Below are 25212 nucleotides of genomic sequence, written 5' to 3' on the forward strand. Positions count from 1 at the left end.
ATCATGTATTCGAAGTGCTTTGTTAGTTCCCACCAGATATATAATTACATACTCTCAACTCAAAGACTTGAACTATTTGAATGTTTGATAATTAATCCACTGACAACATTGATGATAACACATTACCTATTATTAGTTTTTATAAGATTTAGATGCTTGATAAAAGGATCCCTGCCTTCCCCGACCTTATATTTGTCAAGTCGTAGTTGATCTGCACCCCCTCCCCAAAAATTTAAGAATACGCATTATACCCGTAGTGATTCTTAAATAGATATCAAAATGCATTTTAGTGGCCAATAATCATGAAACTCTCATTTGAAACTTTCGTTTAGACGTATTCGTCCCATATATATGTTTATGCTGTTTTTAATGTTATTTGTTATATATTTTTTGGCCTCGTTATTTTTGCTATTTATAATTTGCTTTAAATTTTGACACCATTGAAGTTTGATTGTTTCCGTATTGTAATGCATTTTTTTAATTCTTTATAGTGATTTCTTCATTTGGAAAAGATGGCAGGTCTTGGGGGAACAATACGAAAAGTCTATAATACTTTACCGTCTGATGGATAAATTTATTGGTAGTAAGGAAGCAGTCGCAGTAAGGAGAACAATTAACATTTTACAAGAGCTCATGAACAAATCCGACAAAAACCTAAAAACCTGATTTTACACCGGAAGCAAAGCTGAGGGAATCGAAATGAAAGGCTCGGACCAGGACTGCATGTTAATCATTAAAGATGTGATAGTCTTGTGTCCCGATCAGTACAGTGACATGCCAATTAATCGTGATATCAAAACCGTTTTGTGGATGAGAGCTACTGATAGCAGGCCTGGATAGGTTACCTTAGATTTAGATATACATGGGCGGAAATGTTCTCCACTATTGAATCGATCGGTAGTTTCTGTTGGAGATCGGTTATTTATTTCAAGTGAAATGTTTCAACGATCATTTGTTGACGATTCCTCAACGGCATTCCATATTAACGCAAAAACACATGGCCCAGCTTCAAATATGCAGGATAAAAATAGTAGGATTCCAATTGATTATGATATTGTGCTTTCTCTCCAATGTCTGAACTGGCCGAAGGAGGCGAATGAGTGGATAAATCGACCACGCCCCCATGGGTAACCAGATCAAGCGTTGAGGGATGAGATAGTACGTGGAGGCTACCTCAGTTATCAGTGGAAGAATGCGTACGTGATCTAATTGTATTCCCCGTGTCTACATTGCCTTACTGTAGTCCAAAAGCTGTCCCGATATTGATGAAACTCCTATCGGAGTCAAAGTCGGATCTGGATGAAGCCGTAGCTTACGTTACTACAACAAAAGGTATTGCAAACAAAGCAATTGAGATATTCGAGAAGCAAACAACCTCCGGGGGAAATAAAACCAAATATAAATCTTTAAGGAAATGCAGGAACCAGCTTTTACCAAATGCCGAAGTTTGTAAGAAGCCGGGATTATTAGCAACATAACATTCCAGACAGAAAATTACACAAAAGCCCTGACTATATGTGGATCCATGATTTGTTCAGTTCAGATTTATTCATATTCTGATATGAAGCTTAAGGATAAACTAAAATATGAATATCTGTATTGTGGTTGTGGGTATACCCTGCTATATGAATTCCAAGAGGCATTCGCACAATCAGTACGGATAGCGAAATAGGTTCCACATTTCTGTCCTTCGCAGTTACATCTGGAACAGTCAAAGCTATCTGATCGAGGGTATTTAAGTATACCTACGCTACCGTATGCATTATTCCTGTCCTTCCTGTGTTACCACGAGCTTGGTGACATCGGGAGGCGTAATTCAACACTCTTACAGCTCCGAACTGTAAACTATGACAAGCACCAGGGAGGCGATACGAACTGGATAGTCCACAATATGTTGGGTATTTGTTACGAAATGGTCGGAGACACACAGAGAGCGTTCGGGGAATATAGGGACTCTCTGGCTGTAAGAATGCCTTGGCAATATCAAAATCCTGCCAGGGAGAGGATTGAACGACTACTATGGGTCAAGTCATAATGACTAAAATACCGATTCGAAGGATTCTGAAGGAATGTGTAGATATGATGCAGTAATGATCGGAATATCATTTCCTGTTAAGGAACGATAAAGCAAATCAAAAAGTTGGAGCATATATAAATTATTGTACATAATATATACTACAATATTGGTTCCTTTTATGCTAGGTTTACACTATGTTCCCGGCGACCACGGTAGCCCCGTTTGCCCGGAACGTGGTGCGCCGTGGAATTTTGGCTATTTTTGTCTCTGTATTCAAGTTGAGCTAGGTCTTGTAAAGTTTTGCCACGGTCTTTTACGGATTACGTACGTGGTAGACCGTGGATATAGGGGAAAGTGCTGTTCCCGGAGGTTAAAGGTACACTACGGCTTTAGCACGGTCTATCAAGGATACCACTACGTTCTCTCTAGGCCTGTTACGATCTGATGAGGTCTGCTACGTTTTACACGTTTTGATCAAACTCCGATACGTTTTTCACGGTCCGCGAAGGCTTACTAGGGATGAAAGTCTGATGCCGGGCTTTTTTGGAGCAAATGAAACAATATTTATTGCCGAAAATGTCATTTCAAACACGTTTTGATTACAAAATTATAATTATCATAGCCAAGTGTTTCTACGCAAATATTTTTTTCTGAAATGGTTCTCACTTAATCTGCCTTTTGAAATAATAGCTTTGGTATAATATGATGATTTAAATGTGTTTGATAATGACTATTTCTATTTATTAATACAAATTACTCCATGAAGTAGCAAATATGTACCGGGCCAGGCAATCATATATTGCTTGCAACGCAAGACCGTAAACAGACGCAACACGCCGTATCACGTCGGGCTTTCAACCGCTACAAGCCGTGATGTGTCTTGACAGAACGCATCGAAATGGCTATCTTCCACCTTTGCTTGCCGTCAAAGCCTTGACAAACCTGGACAAAACGGCACAAAACGTGCAGCAAATCTGCATCGACCGTGAAAAAACATGGAAAAAAACCCAACAGAACGTCACAAAACATGAAATCACCGTGAGATTCCGGGGAACGTGCTTGCTGCCCGTTCCACCACGGACCGTCTGGACGTTTTGTTACGGCCTCGTACGCACTGTTAGGTTTTGTTACGTCAATCCCGTTTTATTACGTCCTGTGGCGTTCACCATCAGTACCGTGACTGCCGTGGCAAAGTTTTTGACAGTTTAAAAATCTGGCACGGCATCCACGGTATTCACGGCCGCTTACGTTTGTCTATCACGACCTTCTGCGCTGTCTCACGTTGTCTCGCGGTCACCACGTTTTGTCCACGGTGGTCTGAAACGGGGCTGCCGTGGCCGCCGGGAACATATATTAGGCCGGGATCTAGGGGGGGTCTACGTGCACCCCCCCACAACTTAACGAACCAATGTTTTTCTGAAGCCTTATGACCCACTGATAACGAAATCGAGAGGTAACATTGTATAAACTGGGATGAACTTCCGGTTATGACGTCATCAAGATGGCCGCCATCTCGAATTTCACTAAAGATTGAAAAATAGTCATAACATTGACATTTTTCAACCGAAGAAGACAAATGAGGCATCAAAATGACCACAATAGAACAACAAATACATATCAGGACCATAAAATCCAATATATGTAGTTATTTCTACGCAGGAAATGAAAAAATCGGATTTTAAGCTCAAAAATGGTAATTTTTTAGCAATTTTTTCATATTTGGCTTGACGCAGCAAAAATGTTTGCCAACAGCAAACTATTATTTCTAATCAGTTATTTGACCTCTTATCAATCAGTAAAAACGACACCAACAAAAAAACAATGTTAACATTGTATAAGCCTCGGTTATGACGTCATCAAGATGGCCGCCATCTCGAATTTCACTAACAATTGAAAAATAGTCATAGCATTAACATTTTTCAACCGAAGTAGACAAATGAGGTATCAAAATGATCATAATATAACAAAAAAAATCATATCGGGACCATATAATCCAATATATGTAGTGATTTCTACGCAGGAAATGAAAAAATAGGATTTTAAGCCCAAAAATGATAATTTTTTAGCAAATTTTTCATATTTGGCTTTACGCAACTATAATTGTTTCCCAACAAGAAACTATTATTCGTAATCAGTTATTTGACCTCTTATCAATTAGTAAAAACAACAACAACAAAAATATATAGAAATGCAAAAGAGAATTATTGTTATACCATCATTTGGTATACAAAACATCACCGGGTGCGTATACAGGGTATATGATTGCTGTTTTTTCCAAACCGCTGACACTACAGTTTCCGGATGTCTTAGAACTTCCTGAAGATAACATTGGCAATTGACGATCCATATCTTAACACATTTGAATTATAAGTTGGCTTAATATCTAAGTGGGACTTGACAATTTCCTAACAAAATTCATTTTCATGTTCGAAAGTTTGTAGACTAGTAGCGTCTCAAAATGAATTTTTACTGCACAACGCCAACTAATAGGGTATCAAATTAAAACTGAAGAAAGCATTTGTTTCCGTTAATACCACGACACTTTCCGAAATTTGTTTCTTTTAGAAATAGCGCATCCACTGTTAACTTTATTTTTCTGTGTGTAACGTAAGGAAATGTCAGATGGTTACTGCAGTATCACATATTTCTTTCAATAGTTCTTAATGATAAGCATTATCTTTGTGCGTGCTTTCTCGCCAGAGTGTCGATGAGCTGATGTGACATTACATTACCGGTTTACCATCGTGGTTCAAACTTGTCAACCGTCCATGGCCAGAGGTAACATCAAAAACATTGGGTTCGCGGATGTGGGAGCTCATCCTGTTTTCAACCTAGTGATTCACATATCGTATATGATGTTCCAGACCTCTCCGGTAGGATGGAAAAGACACCAGAGCCACATTCTGCAAAGGGTTGAGTTGCATCTCCTTAATTCGTATGAAGCACAATTCCTCATTCTTGTGAACCCTCAGTGACCATAGATGACACAGGTGAATTATTTGAGGTCATAAATGAGGTCTACAGTGAAGTTCCTCTCTTTGCCAAGTCTGGAGAGCACTGTAGAAAACTTTTTTCTGGAGAGTCTTCAATGGTGTATCCACGCATACACCAGATGCGACACAATCAGTACCTTCAAGGGACATGGGAAAGTCTGACCAATGAAAAACATTTAACATTTATGACCTCATTAAAGACCTCTAGGATATCACCCGTGCCATCTATAGTCGCACGAGTGTCCAGAGTGTTAATGAATGGTGCTTGAATCATTCCACCATTCGAAGAATCTGGATCTGGTGTAATTTCCTGAGAAGTCTGAAACAGCATATACGATGTGTTAGAATCTGAAGGAGATCCCACATCCCTGAACCTGTTGTTCCTGATATAAACTCTGGCCATGGATGGGCCATGAAAGATGACAGGCTAGAACACCACTGGTAATGTAGTGTCATATCATCTCATCGACATCGAAGACGACGCCCTGGCTTTCGACGAATTGGATACTGATATCTCGATTACTCTGATTTGGACTGCATGTACCAGCTACCAGACATGCCGAGTCATGTCAGAGGATAGTGCAGTGAGGTGGGAAAGCACGCACAATGATAATGGTTATAATTGAGAACCAGTGAAAGAAATATGTGACATTGTGGTAACTATCTGACATTTTGCTAATAATATGCATAGGAAATAAACGAAACTGTGACTTGTCCTACCTGAGGCTAGATATTCTGTCAACTTTACATTCATGTTTCCTACTTATAAATCGCCAATAGTCAAACTTGTTTAATGAACTTGTAATACACCAGGAAACTGTAGTGTCAGCGGTTTGGAGTTAGAAAAATAGCATATACCCAGTATACCCACCCGGTGATGTTTTGTAAACTTAATGATGGTATAACAATAATTCTTTTTTGTATCTCTATATATTTTATTGTTTTACTGAGTGATTAGAGGTCAAATAACTGTTTACGAATAAAAGTTTGCTGTTGGTAAACATTTTTGCTGCGTCAAGTCAAATATGAAAAATTTGCTAAAAAATTATCATTTTTGAGCTTAAAATCCGAATTTTTCATTTCCTACCTAGAAATCACTCCATATATTGAATTATGTGGTCCCGATATGAATGTGATGTTCTATTATGATCATTTTGATACCTCATTTGTCTACTTCGGTTGAAAAATGTTAATGTTATGACTATTTTTCAATTGTTAGTGAAATTCGAGATGGCGGCCATCTTGATGACGCCATAACCGGAGCTTATACAATGTTAACATTGTTTTTTTTGTTGGTGTCGATTTTACTGATTGATAAGAGGTCAAATAACTGATTAGAAATAATAGTTTGCTGTTGGCAAACATTTTGCTGCTTCAAGCCAAAAATGAAAAATTTGCTAAAAAAATTACCATTTTTGAGCTTAAAATCCGATTTTTTCATTTCCTGCGTAGAAATAACTACATATATTGGATTATATGGTCCTGATATGTATTTGTTGTTCTATTGTGGTCATTTTGATGCCTCATTTGTCTTCTTCGGTTGAAAAATGTCAATGTTATGACTATTTTTCAATCTTTAGTGAAATTCGAGATGGCGGCCATCTTGATGACGTCATAACCGGAAGTTCATCCCAGTTTATACAATGTTACCTCTCGATTTCGTTATCAGTGGGTCATAAGGCTTCAGAAAAACATTGGTTCGTTAAGTTGTGGGGGGGTGCACGTAGACCCCCCTAGATCCCGGCCTATATAGTGTAAACCTAGCATTACAGACTTGCATATAAGGTGACAAGAGGTATGCTCTCAAGATGGAATAACGAAACAAACTAAATGAAGACTTTTGTTAACAGAACGAAACAGAATAAATGAAGACTTTTGTTACCTAAGTAATCGGGCGACGTCTTATTTTGATTATGACGTCATTATTATTGTGACGTCACAATAGTGTTAGCTCATGTGTCTCCCGATATGATGACATGGCCGTAAGGAATGACTGAAAATGACATTTATGTGATTAAATGAGATACTATATAAAATCCTATTATTGCTGCAAGCTGTCTGGCGATTCACTCTGATATGTAAATCTTTTTTGTTAAACAAATTTTGTTGTCCCTTCCCAACAATATGCTATCCCATACTCTAACTAATTTACATTTCATTAGGTTTAAATGCTTTCCTTTCAAAATGATTTTTATAAGGTTATTTTATTTCTTTTATACACTTTAATTGTAATAACTTGTAATAGGAATTTTCTACGATTTAAATGTATCAACACAAGTATGTTATGTTGGCGGATTTGTTTTATAGATTTATTACCAGTTACTTCTTCGATGAAGTCATCTTAAGAAATCTATAATCATTAGGGATTTCCATTTACGGATGGAAATCCCTATTGTTATTGTTATGTTTTTTCTTATTATTTTTCTTTTTTTTCTTATTTCCACAAATCTTGTTAGCAGGATATCTCACTAACGGACTAATGTACGACGCTCAACTTTGGACACGTTAAGAACGTACATAAGATCTTGAAATGTGCGTTCGATTTTTTACAACAATGTTCAAGGTCAAGGTCACAGACGTAAAAAACAACTTTTTTCGACCAAACTTTAAACGTTCATAGCTTCATAACCGTACGCTGTTCAACGTGTGCATTTCGTTATTTATGTAGATCGCGATATCGAACGTTTTTTTCTTATTATTTGTTATCAGAGATTATGTCTAGGTCAAGAGTTCGCTAGAGGGTCAAATGAGGTCAAACAAAGATCAAAAATGAGCTTTACCATAGAAATGTTTTGAAAGGCGCATATGAAAGAATATGCTCTCAAGCACATAAAATGACCAATTTCAAGGTCATATGATTCAAAATGGCGGAGATATTGGACATTAAAAATCGAAATTTTTATTTTTACTTGGCGCAGACGTTTCAGCGCCTTTAAACCTGTATGTACAGTGTTGATTTTTCATATCTATCTTGTATGAACTTTTGTCTTCAAAAGTTATGGATTTTAAAGGGGTTATAAAGAAAAATGGCGGAAATATAGCTCTCCAAATGTGGCAATTTGTTCCATTTCCTTATTTTTTTCCCATAATTTGTGAGCTCATAGGGCCTTTATCATTTATTGTAGGGTGTTAATTTTTTGTAAATAAAGACATTGGCATATTGTCTGTACAGGGTTATTATTTCAAAGTAATGAATTTGAAAATGGCGGAAATATAGCCCTCCAAACATGCCGTTTCGTTCATTTTTAAATGTAAATTTCACTGTATTTTATGAAATTTCAAAGAGAAATGTTTTGAATTGGATGTTAAAAAACATGCTCTCAGACACATATAATGACTAATTTCATGGTTATATTATTCAAAATGGTCGAGATATAGGACATCAAAAATCGAAATTTCTATTTTTTTTTGTCCTTGCGACAGTTGTTTCAGCGGCTTTAAACCTGTATATACAGAGTTAATTTTTCGTACCTATGTTGCATGAACTTTTGTCTTCAAACATTATGAATTCCAATGGGTTATATAGAAAAATGGCGGAAATATAGCTCTCCAAATATGGCAATTTGTTCCATTTCCTTCTTTTATTCCGTAATCTGTGGCCTCGTAGCGCCTTTATTATTTAATGTAGGGTGTTGATTTTTTGTAAATTGAGACTCTGGCCTATTGTCTCTACAGGGTTATAATTTCGAAATCATGAATTCGAAAATGGCGGAAATATAGCCCTCCAAATATGGCAATTCAAATCCCATTAAAATTGGGAATTTGTTTTTCTCACCAGAGTCCCGCTGATTGGCTCAGCACTGTTCGTTCGTCCTTGTGTGCAAATTGAAATCGTATATCGTGCGTGTCTGCCTGTCCATCCCTCCATCCATCATTCAGTCCGTCTGTCTGTCCATTCGTTTGTTCGTGGGTTTGTTTTGTTTGTCTATCTGACTTAATGAAATATATCTCAAAGTATGTGCGTGCTGTACGCAGTGTGTGTCCTGTCATTTCGTACGAGCAGACAGATTAATAGACTGTCTATTGAGACGAAACAAAATACCAACCACTTAGATTTGTTATAGTGGAATCACGGTCGACATACACGACATGTTGTCAAGCATTTAAATTGAACATGGCGGCGATACCGCATCTACATGTAGCTCACTACAGGCCTACACATGGCTGGCATTTTGTTTACCTCTCAACTACACGTGGCTTTTTAAATATAAAACCGGAAACGATGGTGATTTGCTGCCGTTTACTCAACTAAATGTGTAGTCGGCGGCCATAACAAATGTGTGAAATAGAAGGGTCTCAGAAGTATTTCATTGTGCAGAGTTGTTTAATTTCACAAATGAGATATACCATGGGGGCAGCGGGGTATGACGACGATGCATTAGAAATATGCCGCTGACGTAGCGTAGGCCAAATCTTTCCTCCGATTTCACGTTTAAGAGGTATCGCGAGCTAACTATATATTAGGCAAAAACACATTTTAAAAGCCTAATAATATAGGCAGGTTTAGCGAACTGACACCCGCGCAGTGTTGCGTGTTAATAATCACATAAAATTGGTTGTTAAAATATGGCGGCTTCCTTTCACATACATCACACAAAATGAGATTTCATTTAAAAATATAGTATATATCTTTAATATCCCATCATAGGCAGTGATTCGTTCAATACACACGTATGTTTCACACTACAGGCAGTGATCCATTCAGTTGATTTTATTGCGCGAGTCCCATAAAATTGTAATTTGAAAACAAAATTTCAAAACTTAAAAACTTTTTAAGTGATAACATCAACTAACAACAACTTGGTGCATTGTCTAGACAGTTTATGCGTCGAAGTCTAGATGAAGAACTTTTTAAGGTAGTCCCTTCATCTTCGACTAATTGAGATTTTACTGTGTATCTTTACAGCAGGCAAAAAATATGCCACTTCATGTATGTGTTATTTATGTGTATATTTATTTCATCGTAATGCGTTCTAACTTTCAACTTTTTCAGCGCTGTTTGTTCGTCCATGTGTGCAAATTGTGATCACCGTATCGTGATTGTCCAATCTGTCTGTCCATTAATTCATGAGTTCGTGTGTTTGTTTGTCTGATCATGAGTTAATAAAATCAAATATGGAAGTATGTTCGTGGCATATGTCTGTAACCGGAAGTGTACACAGTCCGATTAAAAGACGGATGGAATGAAGGACACGTTGATACCCGTGTTCAACCAGATACATTGTGTATGTAATTATTATATTCGTTCTTTCTTTTTTTGTTCGTTTGTTATTTTCGTTCGATAGTTATTGTTTTCTTTCTTTCACTCGGGTGTGCGTTTGTTCGTTCTTTCGACCGTTTGTTCGCTCATTAAAGATAGTTCGATTTTATGCAAAGAGAAAATTATCAAAATGATCATCTGATCGATAACATGATTATTTGCTGGATGGAAATCCCGTGTTTTGATCGCGATCAAATCTAGTTGTTCTTGTTTTTATGCATTTGTTTTTTGCATTAAAAATCTTTTGGTGATCATATTGTAACATTTTTAAGAAGCTGTAATTCCCCATAGCTTAGTTAGAATAAATGTTTGTACATTGTTGTTTTTCTAATTGTGAACTATTAATGAAAAAGATGATTGAATAAGAGAATGGGTGTCATTTTCATGGTAATGAAATAGTGGTTTCTGATTGTTAGATTGCAGCGAAAATATGTATATAAGGTTTTGAGGGATGCCAAATATTATATAGTTATATCTTCAAGTATTCCATTCACAATCTGAAATCGGATGAACATTTTTATCAATTAAACATATACCGTTAAGGTGGAAATTTTAGCGAGGGAGAAATTTACGCTAATTACCCGAAGGACGTTTTAGACCGAAAATTGCCCCCGTCCCAGCGCGTCATGTTTCGTATATGTATGAAACTATGTTAAGAACATAGCATAATTTAATTGATGTTTATCCATGTTAATTGCGAAATTAAACGCTTGCGAAAATATTCACGTTTACAGTATGATTCCGGCATAATGATTTTTTTAAAATACTATGATTTCAGTGATGCATGACGATATCATGGAATATTGATTTATTGGTAATCTATTCAAAACTCATTAATAATATACATAAATGTATAGACCTGAATGAAGCATTCCCAAGAGGAAGGAACTAATGGGCATTCATAGTGAGCATTATTGTCAAGAACCCGATGTATTACCTTGATGGTATATTGTATCATGTGTGTTTGTACAAGAATAGTTAACGTATTGTCACGAAGTTGTATGTCTAATTATTGTGCTGTCAAAAGAATCTACTGAGAGATCAGAGCATTACAGTGCATACTATTTCTATTTTTGTCTCAACATTAGTAATCATGAGAAAGTGTCGAAAACTTGATCACATGCATACCGTGTATTCCGAACAAACCTCTCGCTTCAGGGAGTTCGACCACTGTAGAATCTCCATCTACAAAACAAAGCCTAGTCGTGTGTTTATGATTACTGAGGCATGACCTCTCTTGCTAGGATGTACTTAAAATCGATTTAGTGTTCAGCTGAGTATGACGGAGTGTTCAATACAGGATACAACAGGACACAACTGATGTGGAATCTGCTTACAACGAAAAACAACATTATTGTGGCTAGGATGATATTGTAGTCTTTAAAGGTTGGTATATAGATTGTGTTAATGTATTTAAAGATTACAATGTCCATTTAAACCTTTCTACTTTTGAAGAGGTACTACTTTGTTGAAAATACTTGATATGAACACTACAGGTCGAAACACGTCATACGAATTTAGTTTTCATATTCAAAGACAATGATAACCATGCTGAGTATTTTGAGGTGTTAAAAGGTAGATGTATCAAGTTCTATACATTAAGAAAGTTTCATTGATAAGAAAAAATAATTGTTACAACGTGTTCATGAAGACAATTCATTGATGCCTTACGGAATTGTGGCTGAGCTTTACATGTGGTACGTACACAGCCCATTTTTGTACAACATTAGGATGTTTTCCTCTTAAATCCTCGTTACAGTGTTTTGTCATTTATGCTGTTGTAGTGTCAAAATACAAATAAAAAATGACATTGTAAACTCGAATTTGACCTGGATAAACTTTAAATATCCATATACACCTACATTTTTACATCGAAATGACCGTAAATGTTGACATTCGGTGCCGTAAAACCATTCACCGGCTATTTATGTTACATTTCGATACGTTTTACTAAAGGTAGATATATTAAACGAACATCTGTACTCCTTCACTTATCATTTCCATGACGACACTTCTTTTTATTAACGCAGATAACCACTTTTCAGAGCGAACTCCGCATTTCAAAATCTACGATTCGACATTTTTGTTTTTACTACGAATCCACTTGTCTCAACTTGCTGACTAAAATCGATCTACTAGACCAGGTCTACAAAATCTACATAGACTGATTTATTTTGCCTTTGGTGCATGCGCAATCAGTATTTTATTCTATAAAGGATATAGTGACACGGAATTTTTCGGGATGCAATTAATTGTTTTTTTTATATTTTTAGCTTATATTGAAATTAAAAGCTCTTACTTTTCAATGGTGGTAATGGTGTAAAGTAAGTAACTTTTGTAACTGAAGAAAAATATTAAATTGTCTGCTTCTGTTTTTTTGACAATGAAAAAATACTATTTGTCAGCGGTGGAGCATCTTTAAAGATCTGTGAGAAGAATTGTAACAATATCAAAGATTGTATGTTCAGCGCACTGTTTAAATAAACATATACATGTACCTCACTAGGCCCTATAGAGACCGCAGAACCAAATTATTTCCCATAGACGACAATGTTTGCCACTGTCCAGGTTCAATGGAATTTTCAAGTCTGGTCACCTGTCACTAATTTTGAAGAACGGCATCTCGCATACCTGTGAATAAAAAAATATTAAGATCTACCATCTTGCTGAACTTTTATATGGGGTGCCATCTTATGCTGAATTCCGCACAAAAATGACCAAAATATTCATGAAATTCCAATATTGATTACCTCCCCTTGTCAGAAACACACTTGACAGAATTTGAAAATTTCTCATACTTTACATTAACATGTATTGCCCAACCCACACATTAAACATTTGAAACTGATGCTCACTGAATACCCAATCAGCAGGGTCCGAAACATTCACCTCTCTATGAAATTTTGCCCACGAGGTGATTTCCAGGAATCTATTTTTGGTTTGATTCTGCTGTCTATTGCATCCAATTCCCAATGTAATGGAAACACCAAACCACCTTTCAATTTTACAGAAAGTACAAGAATAGCCTCGCCAGGTTTAGGTCATGATTTGAATGGCGGTACTTTTTGAAATAATCGTTGCTAAAAACCAAAGAGAAAGTCGCACAGAATGTTGAATTCATACTTTACCTTTCAAACAGAGTGAATAAACCTCAATTTCAGCACACCAATTAAAAATCTCAAAGCAAAATGTCCCGAGTACGAAGAAAGGTCCCCTCGCTAAGTATGTCTAAACCGGACGTGACGTAGTGAGAAATAAAACCGTTCTATTTTTAGCTTGCAGTTATGATGATTTCTTTTTACTATGGACGTATGCCCCTAGGGCAGTCCTTGTCAGAAACTGGCAAATATTCAACCACGAGGAATGCATATTGAAACAAGAGGCACATAGGGCCTGTATCGCCCACAAATAATGTTCTGAATATAGGTTCATTGTTCCTTTTCTGAGGGATTTAAGTATTTACCTATAATTTCGCTATTGGGTCCCAATCCAGGAGGTCAAAGCCGAAATGTATACAAACTCTCTTCCCCTTCCCCAAAGGATGTTTCTGGCCGAATTCGGTAACAATCCATACATAACTCGATGACTAGAAGAAGCAATTTAAATTATTTACCTCTATTTCCCCTATTGGGCTCCGATCATTCTGCCCCCAGAAGCTCAGAGATAAAAAATTATACAAAATCTGCTCCCCTTCCCCAGAGAATTTTTCTGGCCAAATTTGGTTACAATCCATGCAGAAATCCATGACTAGTAGCGATTTAAATGATTTACCTCTATTTCCCCTATTGAGCCCCGCCCTTCCTGCACCTGGGGGTCAAAGCCAAATCTTACACAAACTTTGTTCACTTTCCCCAGAGGATGTTTTTGGCCTGGTTACAATCCATGAAGAGCTTAGTAGTAGCGATTTAAAGGAAATGTTGACGGACAGACGACGGACCCCGCGCCATGACATAAGCTCGCCGGCCTTTTGGGCCAAGTGAGCTAAAACTCGCGAAAAATATGTCAAATTTGTATCAAATGGGATAGGGTAACGTTAACGTTGCTTTTTGAAGTAATTGTCTGGTCTCGAACTCAACATGAATTGCCGTTAACAAAACGTTTGGTTCGTTTATGGACTAGCTAGAGAACGAAAGCGCTTTTAGCTCGGCAGATTTTGAGACATGTATTTGAAACACAAAATAGCAAAAAACATAAGGAAAACATATAATATGTAAGAATGAATGTACGGAACGAAAAACAGTTGAAATTAAGTAAATAACGTGACGCTACTCAAATTGGTACAATTTTTAAAGAAAATTGTTAAAATTTTCTAACGTATGCTTGAATCCAGATTTTTTATTTTAACATTCCACCCATAGAATGATGCACCCAGTTTTAATTTCATAATTTGTTTACTTGTCAGCAGTGCATATATTTATTAAAAGAGAGCTTTGAAGCATGCCCGGTTAAGCCCTGTATGTCAGCAGGTTTGATTTCCCAAAATGGTACATCTTCTAAATTTTATTTGATAAATAAATGTCTAGATATGATAAAAAAAGGTCTGAATTCATTTCAGGAAATATTTTAGTTGATTTAAGTCACATAACTGTCAAAAATATCCCATTCAAGCAATTGTTTTCCGTGTTTTAACATATATGGTGTTTTTAGGGTTGTCGCACGACATCGTATCCCGGTTTTTTTTCATAATTTCATTATTTTTATGTTTGAGATAATAAGCAACACGAGAAGCATATATGACATATGAAAATGCCAAAGTTACTGTTAAGCACTTTATTTGTTTTTTCAGGACAGTTAATGTTAGTTTATATTGTAAACTGAAAATTCTAAACATTACAAGTTTTGGTAGCGTCACGCTAGCTTGCATTTCATTACGGTCCACGCGTTTGCAGCTTTTACATTATTGATTTAAAAAATATTGACGTGTGGCGAAAATATGCCTTACCGCTGTGTCACACGTGTAACATATGTGTTTTCTTATTGTAAATGTTAGACAGATGTTTTATTGTTTTTGTAAGCGTTTCAACGACTCGGTGTGATTACAGTTATTATATTTCCCGCAAGAGGCCTGGTACAGACGTAAGACATGGATGATGCTATCACAGAATAAGTCCAATATTTCCTTTATTTCAAGCCCAGTCCTTAACAGCCCTGGTCATTTAAGGAAGTGACAGGTTGAGAAGGTGGAGGAAAACCACAGACAAGCTGTCAGTACCTGGCCAAATGCTCCACATGTGGTAATATGTTGGAACATTTCACCATGTTAATACAGTACATTAGTACTGGACCTGACATTCATTTATATGCATGATAAGTGTTACCAGGCTATATTTGGTCGGTTTAAAATATTAAAATAGTAAACTGAAGTACTTCACTAATTACAAGCAGCAACATTTATCTGTAAATCAGTTTGAATGTTCATTAGCTATATGCGTAAGGAGGAAGCAACCACGGATCATTGTTTCCATTCGTTAAATCTTCTTTTGTTGGTATTGTTTTTTTTATTTGCTTTTTTTTGCTGTTACTTTTTTTCCTTTTAATTGATTGGGTTTTTTTCTTTTTTTTTTTAAATTTTGTTTTTCTTTTTAGATTACCAATATTTACTCAATGTTTCTGTCTGATTCTTTCTTTTTCAGATTACGGTATGAAGTTCAACAATAAAAGGAAATGTTCTATTGCAATCGTCTGCATATTTATCGCATTGTTGTACCTTTCTTCCAAGATTTGCAATTTCCCTCGTACGCTTGTGTGTAATGTGACTAATATCAGTGAAGCACATTTTGGAACGACTAGAAAAGACGACGCTCCACTGGTCACATTATTTACATCATGGCGGACATTCCCGAAAAGGTACGAGGTCTATAACAACACATTACGTAACTGGCTGACACTACAACCTCACGTGAAACTCCTGCTGTTTACTAATGATAAAGTGTCGGAAAAGTATAAACAGTTAGGATGGACTGTCTTACCCATTAAACATCAAATAAAAAACTTCACTGTATTAAAATCGATGTTTCTTGAGGCAATGGAATTGATACCAAAGTCAAAACTTTACGGGTTTTCTAACGGTGATTTACTATTTACTGGATCATTTGTCGACAGTTTACTGGCTATAACTAAGTCACCACTACTTAGCAACAAAACATACATGGTAGTTGGACGTCGTCTAAGCACTCCGAAAGTCACACGTGAAGAGGCAAGTTCATGGGAAAACATACAGAAAGCATCCAAGCGAGGAAAACTAATGCCAGACACATATGGAATCGACTATTTCATCACCACCCCAAAGTACAATTGGAAAAATGTTCCCGATCTTCAAATCGGAAGAGCATTTTACGACAACTGGGTTGTGTATGACGCTCGGAGAAAGGGTTACAGTGTTATCGACGCCACTGGCAGTCTTCTGGCAGTTCATCAAGATTCACCGTTTTTTCCGGGCAGCCTTTCAGGCAGGAAAAATAACTTTGGATACATCAACAATACCAGAGCGAAGCTGAGCAAGGGCGTTATTAGATGTTGTGACCATCATACCATATACACTAATCAAACAACTCGGGTAGAACCGAGCAAAAAAATTCCCAGATATTGTCGTCTGTGATTGGCTATTACTGTTTCAAATCGCTCTCAACTTTTTGAAAATGTATATTTTGATATTAACGTTTACATTTTATTGTAACAGTTTGTGTAATCAAATGTAGACCGTGCTTTATGTTATAATCCGCGTTTTAAAGTTGTTTTCTATTTTAGGATTATTTTCGTCATTTTGATTTTAAATACCACACCTATATATAGCACATCCTATCACAAAGCTTTTCGCAGATGATACCAATGTATATGAGACAGTCAACAACATCGACGATTCGGGGAAAGTACAAAATGTCCTAAATGCATTGGATGATTGAATAATTCTGTAAATGAATCGTCACTCAACTCAGACAAATGTAAATGAATGCATTTCGAAAATAACAACACGGAAAAAGTATATTGAGAAGTAATGGTCGAACCATATTATGTAGTACACGCGAGCAAAGTACTCGGAGGTGATGTTTCATCTAAAAATTTCATCACACACGATCGACTTCTGGGAATAATAATGAGAACGTTTGGAACACTTAGCAAAACATGTGTTTGCTTTTATACAAATCTCTCATTCGGCCACAGCTAGAATATGCTACTGCAGTTTGGATTCTGCTGCTACTTAAAGTGATATGTACGAATAAATTGAATATTATTTTGCAATAGGTAATCTATTGGTAGTCTATTGAAGGCGTTTGATGAAATCGCTGTGAAAAAACATTTAGAACAACACCCGATTATATAGGGGCATATGTAAATATAATTAAATTCATTTTTTTTTATTTCCTTAGATTTACAAATTATTGGAATTGTTAAACATAACAAAATACACACATAATATATACAAATACAATCACATGGAAATTAGTCAAAGATAATTTATAATTGTAATATACATTGTACATTGAAAGCTTAAATTTGTATTTGTACATGAGATTTGTGTAGATGTATTATATGCAGTCACTTTGTATAATGTAAAAGATAATATTAGTTTACTATATAAAGGCTACACAACTTACAGGTTAAGTATGCAGTACTAATTTAAATAACTATACTGAAATAATTGGAGGCGGGATCGTTTTGTCATGGCCTCGAATATAAATTTTGCTAATTTACGTAGATCACTAATATTTTCGCAACATCACAATTGTATAACTTGTACCTAGGTGGTTTAGGTTTTACATATTTCTTTCTTAAATCATGATAATCAATACATGTTAAAATAAAGTGATATTCATATTCCACATCTAAATTGTAACCAAGGCAAATTCTTTGTTCACTCGCAGTAATAGTATATCTGCTTGTTTCGATGGCCAAATTATGAGCAGATACAAACAATAATGTAGTTGAAATTTAGACAAAATAATTCGGTATCTAGGAGATACATATATATTTGTATATAACCGAAAACTGTACAATGTTCGTCAGAGCCGAGATCTGTTCCCACTCCCAAATATTGTACAGTTTGAGGCTTATCTCTAACTTAAAACAAAGCAAGTCTTTGTGTTGATAAAGTGCACTTCAATTTCTAATATAAGCCAGTTTTAGCCTTCGTCTATGAGCTCAGGTAACTCTATTAATGTGCATTCAACCATGACAAATCCAATATAGAAAATGGAAACACAGAATTAGCTTTACCTGTGTTATATGTAATGAATAGCATTTATGAACGGAATGCAGAAAGCATGCTTTTGGGTTGGACAACTATCTGTAAATTCACTTTCATCATGTCCACCTACAGTGATGTAGGGATATTACTTTCTTAATTTAAGCGATATAAAAAGGTGACTTTCGTGACTTTTATTACTAAAAGGACATTTCTTTCCTATGTCTGATGTGGTAAAGAAATGACATATGAAACTAGACTTTCAATTTGGCGTTTGTTTTAAAGCGTCTTGCTAAAATGATTGCATATAAAATTGGTTTCCTGGCTAGTTCAAAACAGTCGATGCCCACAGAACTTACATTGAATTCAGAGAATTTAAAATTTCGACCTCTCTAGGGATTTATTTATACTTCATAATTAGACGGTTTCATATGATACTAGCAAGTCTCTCTTATTGTAGTTTATTGTACATATATACATAGTACATATATACATATGTTATATTCTCATTAAAATCTCTCTCCAAATATAGATTAAATATAACTCATTTTATTGGTAATTCCCACCTCCATGCTGACCAATCAGAATTGACCTGTGAACCATATGTGCAATTTCATTCAACAAACCAATGGGATTTAGGTTAAACTCTGAAATATTGTTGAAACAATATCAAAATAAGTGTTAAACTTCAGTGTAGATGATTTGGAAATTTTAAATTAAAAGTGGTGTACCTAAACATCAAGGTTTCAGAACCGGAAATTGGAGTTAATCCTGTAGATAAGTGTTAAATGGTGAATTCATAATAGGGATCGAGGAAAACTCAATCTGGGATGTATACAGAAATTCTGTAATGTGTTTAATTCCGCATCAATAGAGGATTAAATTCTCTCCATATTCATTGTGTAGGATGTTTTTCATGTAATTTGGATTAAAAAATTATGGAATATTCTTGCAGGTTGTGTGTTGTGTGTTAACATAATGGCTCTGTCTCTATGTCTTATCAAGAAAGATGAAGTTGTATACTAGATGTAAATTGGCTGATAAGCACATTAAACAAATGATTGCCAGAGTTCAAGGTTTTGATTTTCTGACCACTCATTCTATTAAGATATATTATTCATAATGCACTCAAAAGCTTGATGCTTTCACAAAAAATGTAGCTATCATGTTAGAAAGCAGCAATAGCCAGCTTTGGTTATAGATTGTCTTATCCAGGATAAACATCCAAAAATGAATGAATGCTTATGGTCAAAAGATTCTAATGCTCCAATTTGTTGCTAAATAGTATGTTATGTCTCTTTGAGAATTTGTTAAAAAGGTTGAAGTTAAATGTGGATAATTGCTAGGGTTGTAAAACCAAAGTTATGTCAAGAATTCTGAACTTTACGCGATAATGGTAAGGTAGACAAGAATGCTGTGGTGGACGATAGATTATATGATGATAATTACTGGATCTAAAAGCGAACAAAAATGTGCAATGGCTTTATTGAAGTCACGTGTGGACTAAACCACAAAACTCAGGTGTTATTCAGGAACATTTGAATAGATCCCATCTATAAGCAATCTTGTGAATACGCCGCTGAATGAGATTTCAAAGTGGAGCGTCAAGATAAAAGAATTACTAATAAAGTACAAAGATCAGTTTTATCAAATTAATCCCATGATTTGGGTAGTGACAGGGATCTTGCTGAACACAAAATAAATACTGGTCTCAACTCCAACCTATCCGACAACCGCCTAGGCGGGTTCCTCTTATCAATGGTTAAGGAGGTTGAGAAAGAGATAGAAGAAATGGCACAAAAAGGCGTAATCGAACCCTTCCGAGAGTCCATGGAGAACTCCAGTGGTCTTAATACGGAAAAAGGATTCAAGCCTAAGATTTTGCCTAGACTTAGGAATATTGTTTGATGCAAACTATCAAAGATAGTCATCCAATTCTAGGATTGATAGTACTCTTGACTCACTATCAGGTCACAACTGGTTTTCAACCATTTGACCTCAAAAGTGGCTACTGGCAAGTTAAGGTAGCCATTCTGAAGATAGACCCAAAACAGCATTTTCCAATTACCAGGGGAAGAGGACTTTGGCAATTTGTATCAATGCCATTTGGTCTTTGTAATGCCACCAGCAACCTTTGAAAGGTAATTGGAATAAAAAGTACTTATTCACCTATATCCCATGATATTTGCATGGTGTATTTGGATGATGTATACTAGTACTAGCCAAGACATTTGATGAACCACATCAATAACCTTGATAAAGTGTTTGGGAGGCTTCAGGAAGCTAATCTTAAGATGCATGCTAAGAAAATGTTTCCTAGTAAGAAACAGGTTTCATTTTTTGGGCCACATTGTTAGTGAAAGTGAGGGTATATCTCTAACCGATCCAGAAAAGATAGAGTCAGTCAAAAATTGGCCTGTCCCTAATTCTGTTAAAGAGGTGAGACAATTCTTAGGGCTATGCTCCTACTATAGGAAGTTTGTCCAAGGTATTTGCTACCATAGCTAATCCACTAATACATAAGTTGACGGAGCAGTACCAAAGGTTTACCTGGTCCTTGGATTGTCAAAGTGCCTTTGACACATTGAAACGGGCATTGACAAGCTCGCCGATACTGGCATATCCAAGGTCTGAAGGTGAATTCATACTGGATACAGATGCTTCTGACTCAGGTTTAGGTGCAGTCCTCTCTCAGCTACAAGAATGGGAAAGAGAAGGTCATATGTTACTATAGTAAAATAGTTCAGCAGATCTGAGAGAAAATATGTGTGTGACAGTAGAGAATTACTGGCAATAGTAAACTCTCTTAAACAATTTCACCACTATCTTTATGGCAATATTTCTTGGTCAGAAGTGATCATGGTGCCCTTACTTGGTTGATCAATTTAAAAACCCTGATAGGACAAAATGGCTCTAGATGGTTTGAATTATTATCTGCTTATCAATTTAAAATTGAATATAGAGCAGGTAAAGCTCATGGCAATGCTGATGCCTTATCTAGGAGGACCTTGTTTAGAGAGAAATTGTAGCCATTGTGATAAAGCAGAACAAAGGTATGATAATAAAAACCTGTTCTGATGAGGCTACAGATACTATTTGTAGAGTTACAAACAAGATCTCATAAAACAAACCATTGCCCAATGACTCTAGGGGAGACAACTCTCCAATGTCAAGATCCAAGGGTTCTGATCCAAACCAAGATATGTCTGATATACCCAAGGCAGCAGCTAAGGGTTCCACACCGGGACATCCGGATGTATCTGAAAAAGGAGAAAGGACTATTAATCTCCTACAAATTAAAGATAGTCAGAAAAATGATCCAGTCCTATAAAATTGTTGGAACTGGGTTAAACGTGGGGGAAAGACCTAAATGGCCTGATATATCTCATTTTAGGTGAGAGCACCAAGTTTTATTGGATGCGATTTGATTCCCTCACTATAAGAGATGACATATTATGTCACAAAATGGGAAACCATCCAAGGGGGACAACCCTTGTACCAAATGGTTATACCCAAATCCCTAACAGACTATGTGATGAAGCAGTTACACAATAGTGTGTGACTGGAGGTCATTTAGGGGAGTAAGAAAACACTCTCAAAAGTGAGAGAGCGATATTTTCTGGGACAGAATGTCGAGAGATATCAAACAGTGGATTAAAAGCTGTGACAAATGTGCAGCAGCTAGAAAAACACCACCAAAATGGCCGAAGGGTCCATTACATATCATACAATGTGGGTTATCCCTATGGAGAGATGGGCCATTGATGTATTGGGGACCCATTGCCTTTAAGCAATAAGGGGAATTCTTATCTCCTAGTAGTAGCAGAATACTTTACTAAATGGGTTGAGGGCAATACCCATGCGTAATCAGAAAGCTACACAACACAGTTGGTCACAAAAATTCATAGATAGAATTGTCACCATTTTCGGTGTGCCTATGCAACTTCACTCTGATTCAAGGGACAAACTTTGAATCAGATGTATTCCAAGAAATGTGTAGAATCTTGGGAATTGAGAAGACTCGAACCACACCATATAGACCGCAGTCTGATGGAATGGTTGAACGAGCAACACAGAACAATTGGAAATCATGCTCTCCTCATTTTGTGGCAGAGAATTTAAGGGACTGGGATGAACACATTAACTTACTCATGATGGCTTACAAGGTCATCTTCTCATGAAAGCACCGGGGTCTCGCCTTGTGAGATGGTGTTTGGTCGTAAACATAAATCTTCCTGTTGATCTTGTTCTGGGACGGGTTGTACCTGAAATGAACACGTGTACTAATTACACAACAACACTAAGGAAGCAAATGGATAAAATTCATGAGTTTGCTAGAGATAAAATTTACACTCTCAACAAACAAAATGAAACTTGAACATGACCGAACACTCACTCCTCAATCAATTCAAAAGAGGTGATCCAGTTTGGCGTTACAATCCTAAAAAAGTAGTGGTATTGGCTCCAAATTACGGTGCTCATGGGAAGGTCCATATGTCGTTATTGAGAAAATAAATGATGTGGTGTATAAAATCCAAAAATCTCCAAAGTCAAGACCTAAGGTAGTTCATCACAATTACTTGAAATCTCATATGAGGGTGATGAAAAACCAAATTGGCTCAAGAATTAGGAGATAGTCCTTTAATAAATGTAGGACTGTTGTCTAAATTACTATTCCAATTATTGTTCTGTCTCAGCGATATCTGAACACAATATAATTGCACTTTCTCTGCAATATGGATTTTGGAAAGAAGTCGTAAAACAGATATACCAGTGTACCACCTGTAAAGCTACCTTCGGAAGACGGGATGACAGGATACAAGCACCAGCTACACCAGGGGATATGGAACTCAATGGACGTGTCCGGACGCCAGGAAAATTCCAGTGAAGGAAGTGAACTGTGGAAAACATGAACAATTATTCAATAATTATTGAATTATAATCAAGATATTAATGTGAAGTTTTGTAAATATTAATTTAGTAATAATCAAATTATAGAGTATTATATTAATATACATATTTCTCATAATTATTGAGAATTAATAAAAAATTATAAATAATTATAACTATATGTATTGATATAATTATAGATACTAAGGAAGTGATAATTCCTCATTGAATTATACATGTAAGTATACGTATATAAGATGTTGATGTAGATTATTTTGTGTATTATATTGAACATATTTTTTTTAAAGTATTACAATCTCTGTTTATATAAATTCACAGCGTGTACTATATTACATTGGAATATATATGTGAGCAAATTATGGCTGCAAAGACTTACCACAGTAAACTCACCATACATGCATAATAGCTGCTAATTGGTTGTTTCTGAAGTCAAGCACCTGTGTTGTACATTGTGTACAAGCTCCAATATCTTTGGTTGAGTAAAACATGACATGCAGGCCATGACTTAATTCCTAAAAATGAAAATATTCGCAAGTGAACTACTGAAATCTCCTAGGATGTATATTACATTCGGGGACGAATGGGGTGGTTTTTAAAGAGGAGGGGGGTAGTGTTACGATCCGTAACGGCGAATATTTATACACAGGAATGTAAATTCATGACATCGTCATTATTTCCTAGTTCAGAACAATGGAGGCCTAGCCCCGATCTGAGAATGGTTATAAACTCAGCTATACATCAATGTGATATACGTGATTAAAAGACAGAGAGTCGTAATTATATTCATTATTGATATTGACATGATTAATAGAATGTATGTTGTATTATTATAATTACTTGTGCGACGAATAACTGTCGAACTATCTGACGATTTGAATCTGTAGCGTTAACGTTAGAGTTAAGTATGTAAGATTCGGATCAGATAACGAAATTGTCACAAAGTACACATATATTTTTTATCTAGGAAACATGTATAAATATGTTCTTGTTATGTTCATGGAAAGTCACCTGAACCATGCTGCAAGATTAGTATGTCAAAAACGTCTAGTCGATTCTAGCCAAATCACGTCTCTGTAAACGACAGCCTGCTTTCCGTGTATTCGCCAAATTTGTACCCAAATGGTTTGGATTTCGCGGATTTCCGCACGCGCTATGTAACAAGCGTTTTTGATTGGCTCGGACTCGTTGGATGATCACCAGCGCAGGCTATAAAAGGGGGTACAAAAATCGGACGAAAGTCAGAAATCATGTTGAAGCTCACCAAACGTTCACGATTGGTCGCCCTTATGGCCCTAAATCTTTGGAAAGCCTGCATGAGAGTTTCATTTCTGCATAACCATGACAAAATAGTGGTTCAGAGATGTTGAGAGATGTGAAAGTTCTGGGGGGGTATATAGGGAACATTAATAACGTTCCAAGGGGGGAATAAAACTCTTATAGGAGTTTAAGTTACAAAGCTGGGGTAAGGTTCAGTGTTGTCCGTTGGCTCGAGAAAACGGGGAAACGTTCTCCCGTATTCGGCAAAACACTAATTTGTAGAACGGAAGCACCAGTTGTCTATAGGTAATTACATTATTCTTATCTAATAATTATGTGGGTATTATAATTTGCAGTAGAATTTTTTTATAGTAGGTAATTTACTTCTCATTTTCGGAGCATTATACCATAAAAATAGATGGATTCACCTTTTTTGTTATGGAAATGTTATTATATTCTTGCAATGCCTAATGTATTCAAGAGATATAGATCAGTTGTTTAGTGTAGAATTATTTGTTATAGCCTTTGTAAATCTCTCCTTTTATAGCAGTACTGGTTACTTTGATGATTTATGATTTTAATAAATCATAAG

At 36.1% G+C, this 25212-nt stretch overlaps 1 protein-coding gene across 1 annotated transcript; it reads left to right on the forward strand.

Moving 5' to 3' along the window:
• The first annotated feature begins 11430 nt into the window (after positions 1 to 11430).
• On the forward strand, positions 11431 to 17197 carry LOC138331442 (uncharacterized). The gene is made up of 2 exons (XM_069279077.1): positions 11431 to 11656; positions 15904 to 17197. The coding sequence occupies exon 2, from the start codon at positions 15912 to 15914 to the stop codon at positions 16866 to 16868; it is 957 nt and encodes a 318-aa protein (XP_069135178.1). The 5' UTR covers positions 11431 to 11656; positions 15904 to 15911; the 3' UTR covers positions 16869 to 17197.
• The last annotated feature ends 8015 nt before the right edge of the window (positions 17198 to 25212 follow it).

The sequence above is a fragment of the Argopecten irradians genome, chromosome 9, assembly GCF_041381155.1.
Source record: "Argopecten irradians isolate NY chromosome 9, Ai_NY, whole genome shotgun sequence".
Taxonomy (NCBI): Eukaryota; Metazoa; Mollusca; class Bivalvia; order Pectinida; family Pectinidae; genus Argopecten; species Argopecten irradians.

What these genes read in the sequence shown, in the direction of transcription:
- LOC138331442 (XM_069279077.1), top strand. Translation starts at nt 15,912, where the DNA reads ATGAAGTTCAACAATAAAAGGAAATGTTCTATTGCAATCGTCTGCATA.